Here is a 22,568-nt window from a genome sequence, read left to right as displayed (position 1 = left end):
TTTCATAATAATGATTTTATCAACAGAATGCAGCCAATCAAAAACTAACAAAGAACACTTAGAAAACATTTATAACTAAGTTTCTAGGTTGGGTTTCCGGATGAATCAAGCAGTAGAGTCATGTCCGCAGGCGTGTCCGGACGGCTTGTAGATGAGTTAGTCAGTAGGTCTATTTCTTGGCTCGTGTTCGGACAGGGCAAATCTATGTCCGGATAACCTTAGTAGAAAGTTGCATTTTTCAGCGCATGTCTGGACACCCAACTAACATCTCCAGACAAGCCTGGGTAGAAATTGCCGAAGCGTGTTTTCATCTCATTTCTCTCCTCCCCCATGATTTCTCTCCATTCTCTCTCCTAGGTTTTGATTCTAAACTCTAGATTTCGGTAGTTTGAAGCTTCCAAACTCAAATTTGACACCAGAAACGTTAGGATTTTCGGATTTACCTCAAAACGATTAGTGAAAACATAGATCATGCAACAAAGATGACATTTCTAGTGTTAGATTTGAGTTTGGAAGCTTCAAACTACCGAAATATATGAGTTTAAATGGAACAGAACATATGTATACAATTACAGCTAGATTGCGTAGATGATTTATATGGAACTTCATACTAGACGTACCAATATATGCCTATAAGTTTGAATGAAACATAGCATATGTATATAGTTACAGCTAGATGCATGTGATGTTTTATAAGGCACTGAGCTTAATTGTGCTTAGATACAGGTATTTCCCAAAGGTTTGGAAATGCTCGTATCTTTGTATAGCTGAGTTATGATGCTACTCATTTTCTGCTTAGACGTACTTGTATAACTGCATTTCCCGAAGGTTTGAAAAACTTGTATACGAGTATGGCTTAGCCACTTGATATATGTATAATGTGCGTATAAAATGGTAAGGTTTCTCTTGATACCAAGCGCCTGTGTTTTCCATATTAGCTACGAACATTTTAAAAGAAAGATTATCATAAATAGTAACTATTATATTAACGTAAGGTAGAAAGGAAAATAGTTGGCTCATTGTGAAAACTTAGTGAGTTTTATACTACTAAGCCTATGAACTCATATTTTCACCTATGCAGATGTGGCTACCACCACAACCGTGTAGATGTTGATGTTTTGGCTACATATACCTCAAACGTCGATGTGGACTTTGTGACATTATATTTGGGATACAATGACTGAGGCTCATCGCATTAGTCGTATATGGGTCGGACTATAGATAGTCCATCTTTTTTAGAAACTTGTTATTTATGGTTTATGTCGCATGTGACACTTATTTTGTATAGTCATTCTTTGATGTAAATATTATTTGATTAAGCTTTCAAACAGATAGATAGACGTATGGCGCTGATGTTGTGATCGCTTTATTTTATGTTTATGGTAGAAGTTTCCGCTACAATGTATTATCTCAGATATGTTATACATATGTTATGAGATGTATTAGGTTGATGTTAGCTTATGACTAACCGTCATGCTACTATGATGATTCCGTTTTGTATATCAAAAAAATGGGTTGTTACAATTAATTTATGAAGAATATTAAATAAAATAGTCTAAAGAACGTACAAAAAAATACTAGGATTCACCCCTACTCTTAGCTAGAGATTTAGACACTCATCATATTAAAATACATGATAAAGTACAAATAAAAAAGACATGAAAAAGAAAGAACTTGAATTTTAGGGACAAATCCTCTGCATTAAGCCTTTATTCTCTCTTCTTCTCCCTTGTACCTCTGCTGCCATGCCTTGTGCTAGAGAGAGTAGCTGAAAAAATTGGAAAATAATAAATAATAAATAAAAATCTCTCCTTGCTAGGTCTGAAGAGATGCTTATGGTACGTTTGGGTATTCAATTTTTGAAATTTGAATTCAATTCTTATTTGGGGTGCGAATTTCGGGAAAAAAAAAAAAAAAAAAAAAGATGTTTGGATGATGAGTAAAATTTAAATTGTATTTAAAATTGTGTTTGGATAAGAGTTCTATGAGATTATTTTTTCACGGATATCCATAGTAGGAAATGATTGGAGGTATGAAAAGTCGTATATAATGATTGAAGTTATGAAAATTAGTGTGGAATAATAATTGAAATATTTTTTAATATAAATAAATATAAAAATAATTTTTATTTTATATTATAAAAAGTGTGAAATAGGCCTACACGGTGATTTTTTCTTTGAACATGTGCACAGTGTTTTTTTCTTTGATGGTGCGGTTTTATGATTTTGCTCTTCTCTTTCCTTCATTAGACCAAATCAGGTAGGGTTATTTTTGTCTTTTGAATGTAGATTTATGGGTTTGCCCTTCTTGTTTGTTTTTTATAGGTAAATCAGGTAGGGTTATTTTTGTCTTTCGTTATTTTTTCACCCCTTTTCTTTCTTTTTCTTCCACCCGTTTCTTTCTTCTTGACAGAAAATAGGTTTTCATTTGTTGAAAATTTTGTCCAAGCCACCCCAACACCATCGCCTCCCTCAGCCTCTGATCCTCCACGGCCCTCGTGGCGCCGACAAATCCTTCCATTTCACCCCCAAAACGATTCCCTTCCCAAAACACACAATAACACAAAAAGAAGATATCAACAATCGTCATCATCACAGTTCCCGTTGAGTGGTCTAGATGAGATCGGTGCAGCCGTCATCGCCACAGTCAGATGGCGGGTGTCGAGTGCCTGCAGGAGGCGCTGGAGGGCTCGCTGACAACTGCCGTAGCCGGAACCTCGCTTGAAACAAGCTCTCCGTAGCCGACACCCGGCGTCTACTTCCTGCGTTTCGGCCTGTACGTATCTGACGCGTTGGTTGACTGTATGGGTGAAAAACGCATGCTTTTTCGAGGAAAAAACTCGCGTTGGAATTCGGAATGACACTTGAAAATGGAAACAAATTCGGGTTAATTTTCGGGTTGAATGTAGGTTGTTTTCCATATCCGGATTTCACACCCAAACCTGATGACTGTAGCAAAATGAAAATATTTTCTATTCCAACCCAAACACATCTAAATAGCCAAAATTCTTGACCTTTCCTCTCTAAGAGGAAATGAATTTTTTTCAACCATTTTTTTTCTCCTTGTTTTTCCTCTTTTCTCTGTAGGTTAGCTACAAAATCTGGTGCTCGTTCACATGGGCTGGTCGACCCACGCATGTCCTCAGCAGCTCCTTGGCCTTGCCGCAATTCATGAGAAAAGTCAAGTTGTGGGCCATGCTTTCTTACTTCTTCTCTTCTTTCTTTTCTTCTTCTTTATATTCGACTCAAACACACGTCCAGCCCTATCTTTTTTAGTTTTATTTTTTCTTTTCTTTTGGCCCTTCTCTATCTGATTCATGCTAGTGGTTAAAACAAAAATGGCTCAATCTCCTCTTTTCTTCATTCAGCCACACTTTCTCTTATATGTTTAAATCACATGACAAATAAGACAAAAGATCTTTCTTGTTTTCCCAAAATTTGTCAATTCCTATAAAACATATAATTTTTTGCATTAATATATCATTTAAACTAAAGATTAATAATTTAACAATATTTCATAATTAAATGTAAAATACAAGAATTAAAATAGAACAAAGTATAATAATGCTTTCTATTTATAAGGAAAATGTGCACTATTTAGCATTATCAATATTCATAGCTTTTGAAGTGTATAAGTTGTGAAACTTTCGTTAAGCATTAAGTCACTTGTCGTTTAAGCATGATATTATAAGGCTGAGATTTACAACAATGAATTATTGATAAGAGGTAAAAATCATGTTATGGTGTGTGGGTAAATTAGACTAAAACTCTTTTGATATTTTGGAAGTTGATTACAAAGGGACAAGAGAAAGAGAAGAAATGCATCATCCATCACAACAAACACCCCAAATAATCAGCACAATGCAACCAAAACCTAAAGACTATTGGGAATTGGCAAAAAGGTTGGCCTAGCTCATTTTAATACTTGGCTCCTTAGCCAAAAACTACGCCGCCATGAACGATGGTTTGAAGCAACAGACTAAAGATGGATTTACCTGTAAAACAACCAACTGCAATAGCAAGTTAGCTTGGAAATCGTAGCAGAGGAAAGTGTAATACCCCGAACATTTATTAGGGTTAAGTAAGCCTTAATCAGTGTTTATGTGGGTTTGAGATTGGACAAAGAGGTCATTTTTTATTTTCTTTCCTGACCGAACGTTCGGCCAGGGTTACTGAACATTCGATATCACAGTACACTAAAAGTTCAAATCTTCAGTCAACAAACGTTCAGCGACCTGACATATGTCATTGTTCATGCATCAATTTTTGTCAGAAGGGACCACCGAACGTTCGATCTGACCTAAACTCGTTGGATAAAACAGTACACCGAACGTTCGACATTTGGCATAAATGTGTAAGAACAACTCATTCTTATCTTCAGACCCCCCAAGCCTATAAATACCCCCCACCCTTTCCCCTTTAACCTCATTTCTGCCAATTCCTTCAGTGTAATGAGTAAGTGTGAGAGAGTTTTTTGGAGAAAGAGGATGAGCTCTCTTGGTTCCTGTTCTTCAAGGAGGTAGCATTCATAGCCTAACTCTTTTCTTAAGTTGTTATGTTGTTTAGTTAGTTTTCATGCCCTAGCTTACAGTTTTGTATCTCTAGTTAGTTTTTTGTTTTAATACTAGATTAGTGTTTGATGAGGTTTAACATACCAAATTTTGCATGAAGATGTTATTAAGGCTTAGGACTCTTTTAGATATCATATTAAGACTTTCAGACTTACTTAAAAGTGGCTTTATGGTATTTAGGTTCAGAAATGGGATTCTGCCCCAGTATCAAAAGTTCGACCTTGCACTGGACGAATATTCGATGTCAAGGATGAACGTTCATCCCTTTTGTTCGAATGTTTGACAGACAGGCAAAAAGCCTATTTTGAGGTTATTTAGGATATGGGGCTTGTTTAGCGAGGGATTAGGACTAATGATATGCTTTTTCACAGATTTCGAGGTTGTCGAGCCTTAAGAAGACTTTACGGTGGAGCTTTTATGATACAAGTGAGTAAAAACTCACACAGATACTTGTTATTATATTTTTCCTGCATAGCATGACTATTTTATGCATCAAACGTGCATGTTTACAACTCACATGATATATATTTTTTATTATTTTGAACTCTATTTTGTGAAAATGAGTGATTAATGATAAGATAATGAAAATTATGACTTCATAAATGCATGTATGTAAAAGACGGTAAAGATTAAATTGCATTGCATGAATTGGTACACCGGTACTTGCAGGGATAACTACCATAGGCTTACTATACAGGTTAACCCTATGGTCAATGATTTATTTCTATGTTTAGAGTTGGATCCAATGGTTTTTGTGACCGGCGCAACCATGCTTAAGTAGTGATCACTGTAGACAGACGTCATTAGTAGCATGAGCTACCCGAGGTCGGACTCGGTGGAGCTCCTAATAATGGACGATAGCATATAATATGCGAGGCACTGATATTGTATTATAGGTCCCTCGGGACAGCGTCAACCCTGCCGGGAAGGGGTTAATATCTTTGGTAGACCATATGTTGTTGATCTATGGCATGATTTTCTTACTACAACATATATTATATGACATTGTCAAATGATAAACTATAACCTTGCATTGCCACATGTGATTTATAAATAACCTATCACCATGTGTATTATTACTCACTAAGTCGTGGACTTACACTTGTATCTTTTTTACTTATGAAAAATGTGTTGTTTTATAGTTGGACTACCTTTAGATGTTGAATTTGAGATTGACCTCGAAGATGATGTGGCTGTTTGGGGCGTAGTGTAGTGATATCGATTCAGTTATTCTTGAAGACAATTGTTAGGATTTTGAAGATCGCTCATGGTAATTAGTACTTTTGTGTAATGTTGTAGGCTCAGCATTTGAGGCTCAATTATGTATTAACGATTTAGTTTGAATCTTTTATATCGATGATCTATAGAGTGCGATTTCAGTTCATGTGATCACTCTAGCTTGGTAGATGCTCTGGTTGTAATTAATGTTGATAAGATATTTTATGTGTCTTTGTTGCGTAGTATTATCTTTCGAGGAGTATAAATCCTTGATTCTTATTCCAGGTGGAATAGGATGGAGAGGCGAACTGTGAAATTAATTATCAGTTAATGAATTTCTAGGGGCGTTACAGAAAGAGCACTAAAACCGGTTGGATCAGAGCTGCTTGAGCGAAGCACCACTGCAATATCTAGAGAGAGAGGTGCCCATTAAGGAATAGGGAATACCGCATCTGGGTCTACAACTGGATTTGAGAGTTTCCATAGATAAAAAGAGGGTACCGCCTAAGCCTATGGAGATTCAGAGGCAAAATAAAGAGCAAGTAATTGATATGATGCATGGCAAAAAATGGTGCGATTAAGGTGGTGGCGTATGCAACACACGCGCCTGGGTGACGTGCGGGGCAGAGACCGTTTTCTGAAGCAGTAAAGGGAGAACAACGGGGAAACGCAACAGAGTCCTTCAAATTGTAAACAAACAAAAAAAATTGGGGGGGGTTACAAAAACCAAAAAAAAAAAAAAGAAAAAAAAAAGAGAGAGAGAAAGGTGGGGGAGGAAGAGGGTGGATCCGGAGTTCCGGTCCTCGATAACAAGGAGGAATCAAAAGCAGAATTTGGTAGAGGAAAAAGACAAGAGGGACTAGAGTATGCTATGCATGCGATGAGTGATTGGTACATAATAATATTGTGCACAACATTTACACAATTATTCACATTGAGTGAGATCCATGCATGTAGGTCCTACATATATGGAACTTATTAATATAAGTAGTTGTACAAATGTTGTGCACAACATTTTCGTGCCATGTTATGAGAAGCATTAAAGGATGGGGATAGTCAATATTTCCCGAGCTTGGCAGGTTTTTGGGGATGTCGAAAATTGAAGTTTGGAAATATCTTTTCAAAAGGAATGCTAGTTTTAGCTATACTTAGCTAGAGATAGTCTATACGAATAGAGGAGTTGAAAAATATGCTAATTAACCTTTCTCCTGCCATATTATACAATTAATCTTCAATACTCAAAACATGTTCAAACAATATACTATAGAATCACTTTTAAATTAATCCCACAACCTTCTCACTGGTAATGTAAATGGAATAAATTGAGAAAGAAGAGTTACAGGTTTATTTATAATTCCTCAAGAACAAGGAATGGATATATATTACAATAGAACTCCACATCGCCTTCCACATTCCACACTGTCATCTAATATTTTCTTCTCATCGTACGCATACTCAAACCCCATCTTCATCAGCTTTGTGAAATCACATCTAACTACTCCTTGATCTGGTCCTTCCAAAAATCTAATTAAAATCATGGTCAGAGAAAAGTCTTGTTCAGGCATAAAATAATTTTCTGAATATTGTTCTTAATTAGAAGAAGGAAATTTCGCTTCAAAGAAACAAAAGGGAAGGAAATTGGGCAGTAAAATTTTTAAATAAGTCTTACTCTTTTGCTATCTCGTATTCCGGAAACTTTTCTTGGAGGTAAATTGCAATTTCAGTGATGGTTGGATTGGTGGCAGCACAGAGGAATCTACCTTTCATTGATGGTTTTTCCATGCAGAAGATATGTGCTTGACAAACGTCTTCAATGTGTACAAGAGCAATTGAACCCCAAACTTCTTGCAAAAATTTGAGTGCATTAAACAAAGACAAATTGCTAGTGAGTGGTGATAAAATTACTTCCACACTTGAAGGTACGTATGGAAGGAGAGTTTCTCCTCCCACTAGGCCACAAGCTAGTGTTACAACTTCGAGTCTGCCATTTTCATATTCATTATATTTCAGAAACTCTTTCTCCGCTAAGGTCTTTGATTTAGTGTATCCCTATACAAAACAAAATCCGGAAAATTATGAAATTTCAGGCTCAGATAATAGGATTTTAGATGTCATGAATTATTATATAGACCCACTAATGATACATTTAATTTTCAGAAATATCAGAAGGAACTACCAGCAGAAAATCATTGGCATAAGTGAATGAGATATCATGAAAGGGTGTCCAACAGGATTCATCAATGCAAGACTTAAAAGAAGCTCCATCTTCTGTTAATGGTGACGATGCCATCAAAGACGCAGTGTAGATGAGTCAGCGATGGTCCTAACCCCGGCAACAGCAGCTTCAGCTGTATCCTTGTACTATATTTCATATTATCAAACTTTAATTAAGTTACGTACCAAAATTCTTCGACTTATATATGTAAGAATAAGATAAGTAAGATATTTCTTTGGAAATGGACATACCTGGGAGCTTTGGGTGTCATGTTGCATCGGAGTGGCCACATGAAAGACATATTCGCACCCTTTAATTGCTGGTTCAAAATCAGTAGGATTGTAAATATCAGCTTCAAATAGCACCAACCTGTTGTCTGCGTTGGGTAACGACTTGAGGAGATCTACTTTGGATGTCTGTCCTGCAGTTTAAAGTTAACAAAAAGACCATAAATAAAGAAAGAACTTGAATAAAAGACCACAATCACAGAGAGAGAGAGAGAGAGAGAGAGACCCAAGTTCCTGAGAGTTGCATGGACTGTATAACCTTTCTCTAAAAGCTTTTTGGCAAGCCAAGAGCCAATATATCCAGAAGCTCCTGTCACGCAGACTCTTCTGTTGATGCTGATGATGTTCTCTTCCATTTTGATCAACAACATTACCGAAGCCTTGCCTATTTGTACACAAGTTACGTGTACCCTTCAAATTGTTAGGCATTTAAGACAACCTTTCGCTGTCGCCTGTTGGTCTCCACACAATACTTATCCAGCTCCTTAGATTATTATTTGCCTGAATTATTGTAAATTCGAACAAATAATTTGAAAAAACCATAATCCGTAACTAAAAGGGAAATAAAAATTCTAGTTGATGAACTACTTTAAACGCCACAAAAACTAGATAGCAACTAAAATTTGAACTTTGGTCTGTATTAATATTTGAAGAATGTTTTGAATATAATTAGCTTAATTGATTGAAACAATTTGAACCTTGTTTTCTGGGAACCCGTAACATGGCGATTGATTAAGCGGGAATCAGATGCTCTCCATTTCACTTGAAATTTTATAAGGGGCAAAATTGTCATTTCAATATTTTGGATAATTTTGCCTCTTGTAAAACAAGGAACTAGCTCCTCTCCATTTCAAGTGAAATTGAAAGGATCCTATTCCTGATTAAGCGATGCATTTTAAGAATGGGCGGGAACTTAAGTTTGGAAATGATGAAAAATTTGATGGGATTTTTGCGAATATAAAATTTTTTATTTAATTTATTCTTAGTCATTTTGTATAAATTAATTATCATTTTTGAAAAAAATTTATGTTATTTTTAATTTATGTGACCTATTTTTGGTTTAATTTAACCAAAAATCTTAATGGCATTCCGTAGTAAAAATGGCTTATAATTTGAAGGTTAATTATAACATTTTAAAGTTTGAGTGCATTAAGTTGAAAGGGTAAATGTAATTTCCCTTTACCTAACGTACTTAGTAACGTGAAAAATGGGTAAGATGAAGTTGAAAATTCAAGGAAAAGAGACTCTGTTATAGAAAATATATATATATATATATATATATAGGCAGTGGAAGAATGCCCAATGAGATATTTTCTTGTGTCCTCTTAATGATTTCTATATTTTCAAAGTGAGGGATGACAATTTTTGTGCCATCACCCCATTGGTTAAATAGAAAGAAAATTGCTCCAAAGGTGCTTTTCTTAAGACGTTATTTGAAGGAAGACAAAAAGAAAGAAACCTATAACATGGCAGAAACATTCACTAGAATTCTCATAGACTAACTTATGGGCCGAGTCACTCAAGGGAGTTGGGGAGCCATTAGTATACTCAGCCACGAAGGGCCCTTAACGCCCATATTATTAGAAATCAATCGCTAAAATTCCACTTGGCCAACCCATAACTAAGTTGGCCCAAAAATTGAGGGGTTGTCTACCCCAATGCCCCTCGAGCCCAAATGCAACCAGATCCTCTGCTATCGAAGACCCCATGAGGCTCGCATGCCAAAGGGCCCGACAGCCTATCAGCGAAGACTCAGGAAGAGACAAGCCTAAGACTAGTCATCTTCTAAAACTAGGACACACTTGTACCTAGATAAGACGCACCACAACCAATTTCCCCTCTCGTCAAGTCAAATAACGAATTTCCCACGCCAAAAACCAACCCTAATATTTATGATAGGGAACCGCTCATACCCTCAACAACATTTGAGCAGAAGACTCCAACCCTAGCAAGGAGAGGCTGGAACGACAAGTCTATACAAGGAGGGGAGGACACTTTAGATAGCTCTCATTCATATACACCCTAAATCTGTCAATTTGTTTTCCCTCCTACCCATTCTAATTAAGCATCAAAGATGGTTTTACGGGACCTTCGATAGACCTCTCTAATCAGGAACTCTCTAACCGTTTGTACTCTCAATTTCCTCTTGATGTTTGGCATATGGTCACTGTATCATGTTGTTGGGGAACCCACCCCATTTTTATTTTTGGAATCATCCACTTCTTCCTTTCGGATCAAGAGTGAAAAAAGAACATCACTTGTAACCCTTTCCTAATTCAATTAAAAAAATAAATAAAAAAGTTGATAATCAACCTTCTGCTTGTTTTGAACTACATGATCACAAGGTGTATTTTGTCAGGACTGATTCCTTGATAATCAATATAAGAAAACAACAGCAAGGAAGGACATAAAAGAAAATATGTAAGGGCCTACGAAGAGGGCTCAAATGCAGCCTGCTCATGCCAAATGCCATTCAAGTTCGACTGCCACAATCGTACCACCCCGTCATTTCCTGTGGTTGCCAAGGTCATTCCACTCATGTCCCATTCCATCTGCCAGATCTGATCGGAAAATTGAACAAAGATTCAATAAGCTTCCACGTCCTCTTCTCAATAAACAGAATAAGATTCAAGAACTTGTCCTACAGAGTCTCATTGAATTTTATATATATCCTTGCTTTCTAACATCATCCATTTTTCACCCTCTTTTCTTTCTTTTTTTTCTTTTTTTGAAGGCTCCATAATAAAAATAAAAATCACTGCAATAGTCTTTTGCATAAATTTCTTTCAGAGATAAGGAGTTGTGCATCCAAATTATGGTAAAAACCAAACGGAATGGTTCTATTTCTGTTTGACACCACCATGTGCTCCTAGTATTGCATTTTGTCATGGAATTGCAAGTTAAAGTTCGGGAATTATAATCCAGTAGAAAGAGAATAAAAATATGCTTATTAATACCTCGCCTTCGTGACTGGAGAGCGATGCGACTTTCTCCACTGAGAGCCTTCCATCTGGGTCAGGGTCCAATCCAAGATGCCATATTGCAATTCCCTTGCGAGTTGCAACAGCTATTACTTCATATGGTCTGAAAGATTATACCAGTAACACCATAAGTTGAAATAATATAGCAATACTTCGTCTTTCTACCTATCAACAAAACACTATTAGCAATAGATGAAAAGACAAACTGAACCCAATTAGTTTGAACTTGCTCTCACATTCAATCATCTCACATGAATTTGGTAATAGTCACATTCAATTACATGCAGAGCAGGCTGTTCCAGGAAGTTCAGATTACTATGTATAGTATGCAGAATTCCATTAGAAATTAGAAAATACCTAACCTGCCAATGTTTGTTGCCCAGGCGACAGCATAAACCTGATCACTTTTGTCCTCAGGCAAAGCCAACTCTGCAACTGGAAGCCATCTTTGGTGAGCCTGGTCGAATTCCCATACCTGTGGGAATCTACTTTGTGATTAAACTATCAAATTTAATGTTGAGAGTTCATCCAGTTTAGCTTAATCACTAATATTCCACAGAATTTCACTTAATAAAGACCTGTTTCTATTATATGGAATATATCTCTTGAAAACCTGTACCAAAGTGCACTTAACTTTTCATGAAATGAATGTCAACAAAGATGGTTTTTCAGTTTGAGGGAAAGGGAAAAGTAGTGAATCACATTGATAATGACAAGAAGGATTTTCATTATTTTTTTTAAAAAAAATTGCTCTCCTTCGCATTGCTTTTCTTAAGGTTTCCCTTAGTAATAGGAAAGAACAACCAAAGATACAAAAACATTGATTGCAGTAGCGAAGTGAAGAGATCACAAAGTCACATACCACAATTCCGCTTGTGTCAAAATCAAAGGATATAATGCACATACTGGAGACTTGAATTACATCAAAGACAGAATTTAGCTACAACAATACCTGATTCATAGGATGGTACAATCTTTGCATTGTCAGTACTACTAATGCGTACAAGCTTAAGGTTTTGCCTAGTGAGTATGGCTTCAGACTATAAAGGATTGACTTATGTAGCGAAGAAAGTCAACAACTTTCAATTATTATGCCAAGAGAGGAGAGAGTCATGCCTAAGAAAAATCTATTGTTCCCATAACACGTATGTAGCCTACAGCTGCACATAAAATGAATAAGAAGAAATACACAAAATACCTTGGAGGAATTCAGCTGTCGTGTATCCGAATTGAAACCAACAACAAAACTCGATTCCTGGCTTTCACCTCTTCGTGGTTTCCAAGATATAGATGCAGATAAGCACAAAGCCTTGCTAAATGTAGAGACTGACTCAATAACATTCTGAAATTCAGCCTGTCCAGAAGGACACGATGTTGACGATAAAAAGATAAAAGTGTGAAATCTTCAAACATTTATGAAATGTTAAAATATCTAACCCAAGTTAGACAGTATTTTTCTACCACCCAAGACTTTCATACAGTGGATTCTAAAAATTATGCATGAATTTTTACCATAGAGTCAGCCTGGCTTCCGACACAACAGTTACAATAAAATGATTAATCTTCATTTTCCTTTTTAATCATTCAGAGAATTGAAAATAAATAAGAATGCCAGAAGGTAAAGAATTTGCATCAATAGTGATATTAGTTAGTAACTAACTACCAAAAAATAATGGAGACATTTCAGATTCCTATTGCGTCAAAAAACAGGAAAAGAAAAACTTTTTCTGTTGTTCTAATCATCATAAAAAAATTAAAAGAAAAGAAAAGAACATAAATAAGAGGCATTCAGAAATCTGAGAGTTACATAAAAAAGGAAGAAATACAAACATGGCACATGCAAGAGGACATGATTTTTATTTTATCAAAAGAAAATAAAAACAAATACAGACCATTTTTTTATAAGAAAATTACATAAAATTGTTTTCTAGATTGCAAAAAACCTCTCATGAATTCACAATTTTAACAAGAGTTGAACTGTGAATAATACAGATTGTTTTTTTATAAGTAATTCAATCTTATTAAAGCGCAGAAGGGTGCAACCCAAGGAACTGTGAATAATAAAGATAATGGTTAAATTCAATAAGATGATCACCTGAAGTTGCCAATTCTTTAGCTCCAAGGAATCCAGGAGCTCATAGACTTTCACATGCCCATCTGAATGTGCAGCAACCTGTATTGAACATTCAAGATATGCAAATTATCAACAAAACGTCAATTGTGCATTCCAATTGTACTACAAATTAATAGACAACAAAAAAATGTTAGGTTTTTAGTGTTGGCAAATTCAGTGTCAAAGCATATTTTATTGTAAATTTTAGTCCAGTGGTTAAGTCAGTGAAGAAGTTGATTCAAGGCATGATGATGGACTTAAATTCAAGTGGAGTTAAAATTGGATTTGTCAATTCCAAATTGAGCATGTCTCAGTGTTTTAACCATAACTTTCGGCTTAAGAATCGAATTAAAGTGAAATTAGCGGCATTGGAAAGCTAACTCAAAAGGCAACAAATCTCTCTGAAATAAGATTTCTCTAATTCGAATGTTTACTATGCCAAAATCGCCCTGCACTATAAGACCAAAAATCTGGGTGGATTTTGCTGAAATCTTATTCCAACTCAAAATAGGTTTTGCTTTAGAAGTCTATTTACATTGACTTCCATACACAAATTTATTAAGGATTCTACTACAGAATTCAGTGTTCTAAGATAGGGTTTTATACCTAGAGTGTTAACGTTATATTTCTTTTAGAGTTTTGGTTATTGTTTAACCATCAACCTTGAACAATTGAAGCCAACCGGAGTTCCGATTAAAGAAATCAAGAAGAACTCTCCAGAGGTTATGGGAGAGAAGCAAACAAGTGAGTCACTTGTTGTAATTTAAGAGTGTGACGACTGCGTATGTTTTGTCAGTATTAACATCTTGTAATTTGTGGATTCTTCGCTACTGGATTGATTTCCTGGGTTGGTTACCGTGGAGTGCTTTTTCTCTTTAAGTTCAAAGAGTTTCCACTTCGTCACCAAATATGATGGGCCCCATGGTAGGCCGAATCTTAAAGATCCCTTACAAGTTCCAGATGGGCCAATCACAAAGTCAAGGGCGAAGAAGACCAAGGAGGCAATGCAAGGATTGGTGCAATCCACTTGGGCCGAGTTTGCAAATTTATCGAGCAAGACTCCAACATTCAAGATGGGCTTGAAAGAAGAAGAACCAACTTTAATTCATGTGATACAAGCAACAGATGGGGGCGGCATAGCCTAGTGGTTTCTTGCAGACTCTTTATTTCACTAAGTATAGGCATGTGGGCCTATTTTTATGTTTCTATGGTTGTAGGCCTTTAGGCCTATTTGTTTTATTAAGGGGACTTCTTTTATTAGCTATAAAAGTGTAGTTTAGGATATTTTGGGCTTAAAGATGTTCAGCCCATGTCTTTTAATTGATGTAGGCCTTAGTAGGGTTAGGGTTTCATGGAGAGGTTTTAAAAAGACTTGTAGCCGCATATGCTAGACAAGTTGATTGTGAATGAAGTTTTGTTCTTCATAGAAAACTTTTTCAGTTTTCTCTACTTGTTCTTGATTGAACTAAGAACTTATCAAAGGCAAACCCTTTGTGGCGTTCTAACCAAATTTAGGTTCTTGAAACAAGATTTCAACGGGTCTAGATCTTCTTGACTTGATTTTTGGCTTTCTTGGGTAGGTTTCAATTTGATTGTGGGTTCAAAGGGGATTTCATCCTGCGGGTTCACATCATTTGGTATCAGAGCTCAGGCTCCAAATCAGGTCTTATTTATCCTTTTCCTTTTCCTTTTCGTTTTCTTCTTTTCCTTTTTTTTTTAGTTCTTGCATTTGGATCTACAACTCCTTTCTTCATTCTTATTAATTTCGTGTGTTCTGTTCGGAAAAAAAAAAAAAAAATCGTGTTAGAATTCAGATCTATGATTTTCACAATTGGTTACTCGTGTACTTGATTCAGGAATTCAGATTTGTGAATTCTTTAATTAATTACACCAGTCTATGCTTTAATTTTTCAGATCTGAAATTGTCATATTTGAATTCCATTCTTGATTGCTTTTGCGAATCTTTAAATTTTTCAGATTTGAATCCTTCCTTTAACTTCTATATCTGTAATTTTTCAAAGTTTAAAAAAAAAAAAAAAAAAAAAAAAAAAGAAGAAGAAGAAGAAGAAGAAAGAAATTTCAAAAAAAAAAATAGCTATTTGATATACTTTGCAATCCGAAAATTGAAGTGATTTGGTGTTGATTGATCTTTATCTTCAAAGGAATCGAGTGTATCATCTTTAGTATCTTGTGTCCTAATTGTTCTTTCCTCGTACAAATTCTTTTAGATCCGTGTCATTTTATTCCTTTCTTGTTTCTGGAATCTGTTACTAGTTGGAATAATACAAGGTGATGTCTTGATTTAGTTCAACTAGTTCTTAAAGAACTTGAAAGGGAAAACAGGTGAGGTGAAAGACTAAAAGAGTGGAAACACGAGTGGAGTGACAATATTTGAGTGTAAACACGTAAGGGAGTGTGTGAGGTTTTTACCACTAACATATTTTTTGTTTTGTAGTGCATTGAAAATGTCTCATAAGAGTGACTTAACACCTAAGGAGGAGGTGGATAATTCATTCTTTGTATTGTGGGCCATGCAACAACAGTTTGAACAGTTGAATTTGGTGTTGGAGGAGGTGAAGAATAGGATGGATCAGCAAGAGGTAGTCATTAGAAATCTGCAAGGTGGGCGAGATAGGAGGAGACATGTGCTTAGCATTGAAAATGAGTTTGAAAATGAAGGAGATGATGATGATGAGGAAGACATAGCATCTGAAGTTGGAAGGGGCGAAGTTGACAGACCTAGAGGAGGTAGGCGTGGAAGAGGACATGGGAGAAATCCAAGGGGTCGAGATGAGGTAGATAGGAACCTTGAGAGCATCAAAATGAAAATACCATCTTTCCAAGGTAGGACTGACCCTAAAACCTATTTAGAGTGGGAGAAGAAAATAAAGTTGATTTTTTATTGTCACAATTATTCAGAAGAGAAGAAGGTGAAGTTGGCAGTAATTGAGTTCACTGATTATGCAATTATTTGGTGGGATCAATTAATGACCAATAGGAGGAGGAATCATGAGAGACCTATAGAAACATGGGGTCAGTTGAAAGCTCTCATGAGGCGAAGATTTGTACCTAGCCACTACTATAGAGACCTCTACCAAAAATTACAAAACCTTACACAAGGGTCAAGGAGTGTAGAAGATTACCATAAGGAGATGGAGGTGTCTATGATTCGGGCCAATGTAGAGGAGGATCGGGAGGCCACAATGGCCAGATTTTTAAGTGGTTTGAATAGGGACATAGCCAATGTAGTTGAGTTGCAACATTATGTGGAGGTAGAAGATATGGTGCACATGGCTATGAAGGTGGAGAGGCAATTAAAGAGAAAGGGGGCAGCAAGGTATACTTCAGTTTCTAGCACTCCTTGGAAACCAAAGTGGGATAGAAATGATCACACTGTAGTAAAGGGGAAGGCCGAACCACCTAAGGGAAAAGATGAGGGAACTAGCAAGAACAAACCCAAGGTTGATTTCCAACCTTCAAGGAATAGAGATATTAAATGTTTTAAGTGTTTGGGTTCAGGGCACATTGCGTCTCAATGTCCAAACAAGCGAGTGATGGTTCTGCGAGACAATGGGGAGGTGATGACTGATAGTGAAGATGATAGTGATGAGATGCCCGAGTTGGTTAATGCTAGTGATGACGATGGAGTGGAATACCCCGTAGAAGGTGAGTCTCTTGTTGTCAGGCGTGCTCTCAATACGCAAATTAAGATAGACGATATGGAGCAACAGAGAGAGAACATATTTCATACCAGATGTTATGTAAACAACAAGGTGTGTAGTATGATTATAGACGGGGGAAGTTGTACCAATGTAGCTAGTACCACCCTAGTTGAAAAGTTGAGCTTACCTTTATTGAAGCACCCTAGACCTTATAAGTTGCAATGGTTGAATGAATGTGGGGAGGTTAAGGTCAATAAGCAAGTTTTGGTGGCTTTTACCATTGGGAGGTATAGTGATGAGGTGCTTTGTGATGTAGTTTCTATGCATGCTGGCCATATTTTGTTGGGGAGGCCATGGCAGTATGATAGGAAGGTGATTCATGATGGGTTTACAAACAGGTACAACTTTGTGAAGGATGGAAAAACATTCAAGCTTGCTCCTTTAACCCCAAAACAGGTCTATGAGGACCAACTGAAGCTGAAAAGTGAGATTGAGCAAAAAAGAAAGAGTGAAAAAGAAAATAGAGAGGTGCTTGAGAATAAAGAAAAGAAAGTGGAACCACGAGAGAAAAAAGAAAGAGGACTTGCAGAGAGAAAAGGGAATGCAAAGATAAGTTTTTATGCAAAAGAGAGTGAGGTTAAGAGGGCCTTCTTAGCAGATCAGCCTATGATTTTTCTTGTTTACAAAGAATCTTATCTTAATCTTGATGAAACTAACCAATCTCTTCCTAGTTTGGCTCTTTCTTTGTTGCAGGAGTTTGATGATGTATTTCCGGAGGAGATGCCGAGTGGGTTGCCACCCATTAGAGGCATCGAGCACCAAATTGATTTCATACCCAGAGCAGTTATTCCAAACCGACCAGCCTATAGGAGTAATCCGGAGGAGACCAAGGAGCTTCAAAGGCAAGTTGAAGATTTGTTGAGCAAGGGGTACGTGAGGGAGAGCATGAGCCCATGTGCAGTACCAGTGCTACTAGTGCCAAAGAAGGATGGGACTTGGAGGATGTGCATTGATTGCAGAGCGGTCAACAATATTACGGTAAAGTACCGTCATCCCATTCCTAGATTAGATGATATACTTGATGAATTGCATGGCTCATGTATTTTCAGTAAAATAGATCTTAAAAGTGGATATCATCAAATTAGAATGAAAGAGGGAGATGAATGGAAAACTGCTTTTAAGACTAAACATGGACTTTATGAATGGTTGGTTATGCCATTTGGACTTACAAATGCGCCTAGTACTTTCATGAGATTAATGAACCATGTATTACGTGCGTTCATAGGCAAATTTGTAGTCGTGTACTTTGATGATATCTTAGTGTACAGCACGAACTTAGATGAACATATTAAGCATTTAAGATGTGTGTTAGATGCGCAGAAAAATGAAAAGTTTGCTTCCCAAGCCAATAAAAGGCGAAGGCGTGTCATCTTTAAACCAGGCGATTGGGTTTGGGTTCACATGCGCAAAGAACGATTCCCATCCCATAGAAGGACTAAATTGCATCCTCGCGGCGATGGACCTTTCCAAATCCTCGAGAAAATTAATGATAATGCTTATAAAGTGGATCTTCCCAGTGAGTATAATGTCTCTGCTACTTTCAATGTTTCTGATCTTTCTCCCTATAATGCAGGTGACGATTCGAGGTCGAATCCTTTTGAGGAGAGGGAGAATGATGGGCCCCATGGTAGGCCGAATCTTAAAGATCCCTTACAAGTTCCAGATGGGCCAATCACAACGTCAAGGGCGAAGAAGACCAAGGAGGCAATGCAAGGATTGGTGCAATCCACTTGGGCCGAGTTTGCAAATTTATCGAGCAAGACTCCAACATTCAAGATGGGCTTGAAAGAAGAAGAACCAACTTTAATTCATGTGATACAAGCAACAGATGGGGGCGGCATAGCCTAGTGGTTTCTTGCAGACTCTTTATTTCACTAAGTATAGGCATGTGGGCCTATTTTTATGTTTCTATGGTTGTAGGCCTTTAGGCCTATTTGTTTTATTAAGGGGACTTCTTTTATTAGCTATAGAAGTGTAGTTTAGGATATTTTGGGCTTGAAGATGTTCAGCCCATGTCTTTTAATTGATGTAGGCCTTAGTAGGATTAGGGTTTCATGGAGAGGTTTTAAAAAGACTTGTAGTCGCATATGCTAGACAAGTTAATTGTGAATGAAGTTTTGTTCTTCATAGAAAACTTTTTCAGTTTTCTCTACTTGTTCTTGATTGAACTAAGAACTTATCAAAGGCAAACTCTTTGTGGCGTTCTAACCAAATTTAGGTTCTTGAAACAAGATTTCAACGGGTCTAGATCTTCTTGACTTGATTTTTGGCTTTCTTGGGTAGGTTTCAATTTGATTGTGGGTTCAAAGGGGATTTCATCCTGCGGGTTCACATCAAAATATCTGTGTCTATTGCTTTATTACTTTTCATATTTTGGTAATTCTTTGTTTGTGGATGATTAAATGTTTAATTCTGTTAAGAGTTCCACATTACCAAGGTATACTTGGGTTGTAAGCTTTATAAGCCTTCAGCAAACCTCTTCTCTTAATGTGTCTTTTGTGGTTGAGTAAAGTTCAATAGACTTTATCATGGTATCAAAGCTTCAAAGCCTTGGACAATGTTGGGCCTTCCCTCCCGTTGTACACATGTTTGGACAATAATGTCACAAGTAAGGGGGCGTGTTAAGAGTCTCACATTACCAAGGTATACTTGGGTTGTGGGCTTTATAAGCCTTCAGCAAACCTCTTCTCCTAAAGTGCCTTTTGTGGTAGAGTAAGGCTCAATGGACTTTATCAAATTCTGCATTATATTGGCATATACCTATTCAAACCCCATTCTAGGTGTTGTTTGGAGTCTAGTTATTATTTTCAAAAAACATGAGCTATCTCTTCGCCTGAGATGGTCACAGTTGTTGTTGAGTTGTAATAATATTCAAATGTTCATAGAGCACTAATATTTCATAAAGTATGTTAAGAAGGAATGGACTAGATAGGCGTTAAAAGCTATCTTGCATACGATGAAATGAATCAAATTGAAAATCTTTACAAAAATCATTAGCCATTTATATAGGCAATAAAATTAGAATTAAAAAAAAATATGTAACTTTTGAAGCTCACCATTTTCAAACTTGTAGAAGAGATTCCGAATTGGATATCTAGCACTTTAGCTGAGATGCTCTTAAAGCTTTTGCACAGCTTCCATTGAAGAGGTTGCGCATCTATAGAATTACAAGAGGCAAAAGTTAACAAATAAGCACAAGTTAGCAGGTATCATAGACTCCCCTCTCTGTCTATCTCTGCCAGCTAACTTTCATCGAAACAAAGGCTCTCCAACTTTTTTGACAAAAAAATAGCCTTAATTTGATGGAAGTAAAGAACCCAAAAAAAATAAAAAATCACGGCACAAACAAACCCAAAAATAAATTGTTTTTATATCAAGCATGAGGACTCCAACATTTTTATATATCCAACATGTAGTCTTGACATGATGACTGCCACATGATACCACACATTTGTGATGGAAATATGATAGATAATGAACTCCTTTCGGGTAGAAGAAACCACAATAGTTTCTTTCGGGTAGGAGAGAACACAAATGAATCCAATTAGGGCTGGAGACAAACCACAAAACAAGCTTTTGGTTAATAATTATCAAATAATCTGTTGTACATTGGTCCCTTTTTTATACTACTACTTGACTACTAAAGCAACATGTAAAAGGAATACTATTATAACTAAACTTAGACTATGACAGATAAGTAAAGGCTAAAGACTAAAGAAGATGATAAATAATAGGACTTGGACTTCAAATAGGACTTGACTTCCACTCCTACACGACAAATAGAACTAGGACTTTGGACTTCATCTACTGCTACGTAAAAGAAGATAAATAGAACTCCCATTCCTTAACTGCTTGGACTTGTGTTTATGGTCCTAGGTGGAGTGACATGGAGCTCTATCACCACACTAGGTCAAACAAGATAATAAATTCAAAGCATACCTTCTACGACCTCCTCCCACAATGACACAGTTCCATCTGTACAAACGCATGCGACTGCATCGCCATATTCTGGAGGAACCCAAACAACCTTCACAATGCTGGTCTCATGCACCTATAAGAAGTTCAGCAAGATAATATCAAGAGTTTTCAGACAAAACCTAAATTTCAGCAACCAAGTTCTCAAGTAACTTTCTACTTTTTCATGGCATTACCCAAAACTAGCTATAGATGACATAATTTCCCCACAAATAGCAATTCATGCCTGCAAAACATTCCGCAAATCCAAATGATACTCGGTATCCATCCATTCGATGAGATAGCAATCTAAATGGCATTATCATCCAAATTCCAGTTATAACATAGTTGAACCCAATTCCAATTTCACAGCATATCCAAAAGTTTCCCTAATTCTATAGAATCCAATATCTTAACTTCATGTCGGACCAAAATGACAACCACATTCTCTTTCATGGAGCATCAACTTCCCAGACTGACTCACATTACTATCAAGCTCAGTCCACTCCATTAGAATCACATTAAAGATGGAAAACCAACAAAAGTGTACACAAATATGCTTCAACTTATTTCTAATCTTCACTTTTTGGATTTGGGATTTATTTGATCAAGACACATTCAATCACTTAGGCAGCACACACACCCACAAGAACAATCACAGCCTACGTCGTGTTTTTCAAAAAAACTCTTCTTATAACTTGTAATTTAACCGACTACGAAAGGAACTATCAAAGGCTAATCAAAGCTACATTAACGTACTTCAAAAAAAAAAAAAAAAAAAAAAAAAAAAAAAAAAAAAAAAAAAAAAAAGCCTACATTAACGTGGAAATAGAATTAAAAGGAAATGACCAAATGAAGAGAAATGTGAAGAGCGAGCGAACTACGAACCCTCGATTTGGAAGTGCAGGTGAAGGAGGAAGAAGAAGCTGGGTCCCGCGAGTCGAAGATGGTTAGGGTTCCGTCGTCGGAACCAGTGGCCAGTCTCTGACCACAGTAGTTCCACGCCGAGCAGACCGTCCCCCTGTCAAGGGTCACCAACGATTTCTCCATGTACGAACACTCTCTGAAACTGCGAGACCTTTTGGCGGAGCAGAGCTTTGGGGTCGGAGTGGGGGCGCTAAAAGCACATCATCCGGGCAGGGGATAAAACGGGCGCGTTTCGGGCAATGAAATGTTTCACGACAATTTCAGACGGCAGGCCGTATAAGGTGGACCAACGAAATCATGATTCTTAAAATTTTTGGCCCATGTCGTTTGAGATAATGAAGTTTAAAAACTCGATTTTTTTTTAATTTTTTTTTTCAATAAAGCTACTCATGAGTTCGTTTGGGCTCGGCTCAGTTAAGCGCGGCTTGAACTCGATTCGTTTATTAAATGAGTCGTTCGTGAACACAAAATTATACTCGATTATTAAACGATTCATACTCGCATAAACCTTGGCTCGCTCGTTTAAAGTTCGTAAGCAAATTTATATAAGACTCGGCTCATTTATTAGTTCAACTTGTATA

The 22,568-nt window shown here is 36.8% G+C and overlaps 1 protein-coding gene and 1 pseudogene across 1 annotated transcript; both read right to left on the bottom strand.

Moving 5' to 3' along the window:
* Positions 1–7,110: 7,110 nt before the first annotated feature.
* LOC133854342 (NADPH HC-toxin reductase 1-like) lies at positions 7,111–8,674 on the bottom strand (annotated as a pseudogene).
* Positions 8,675–10,544: 1,870 nt separating this feature from the next.
* On the bottom strand, positions 10,545–22,189 carry LOC133854344 (protein SEH1). Its single transcript, XM_062290497.1, has 8 exons — positions 21,949–22,189; positions 21,046–21,157; positions 20,163–20,263; positions 13,367–13,444; positions 12,470–12,625; positions 11,634–11,746; positions 11,248–11,374; positions 10,545–10,851 (listed from the first exon to the last, which is right to left on the bottom strand). The coding sequence occupies exons 1-8, from the start codon at positions 22,108–22,110 to the stop codon at positions 10,720–10,722; spliced, it is 981 nt and encodes a 326-aa protein (XP_062146481.1). The 5' UTR covers positions 22,111–22,189; the 3' UTR covers positions 10,545–10,719.
* Positions 22,190–22,568: the final 379 nt, after the last annotated feature.

The sequence above is a fragment of the Alnus glutinosa genome, chromosome 13 (assembly GCF_958979055.1).
Source record: "Alnus glutinosa chromosome 13, dhAlnGlut1.1, whole genome shotgun sequence".
NCBI lineage: Eukaryota > Viridiplantae > Streptophyta > Magnoliopsida > Fagales > Betulaceae > Alnus > Alnus glutinosa.
The sequence above is the reverse complement of the archived record's forward strand: the minus strand, read 5'-3'. Positions and strand labels throughout refer to the sequence as shown.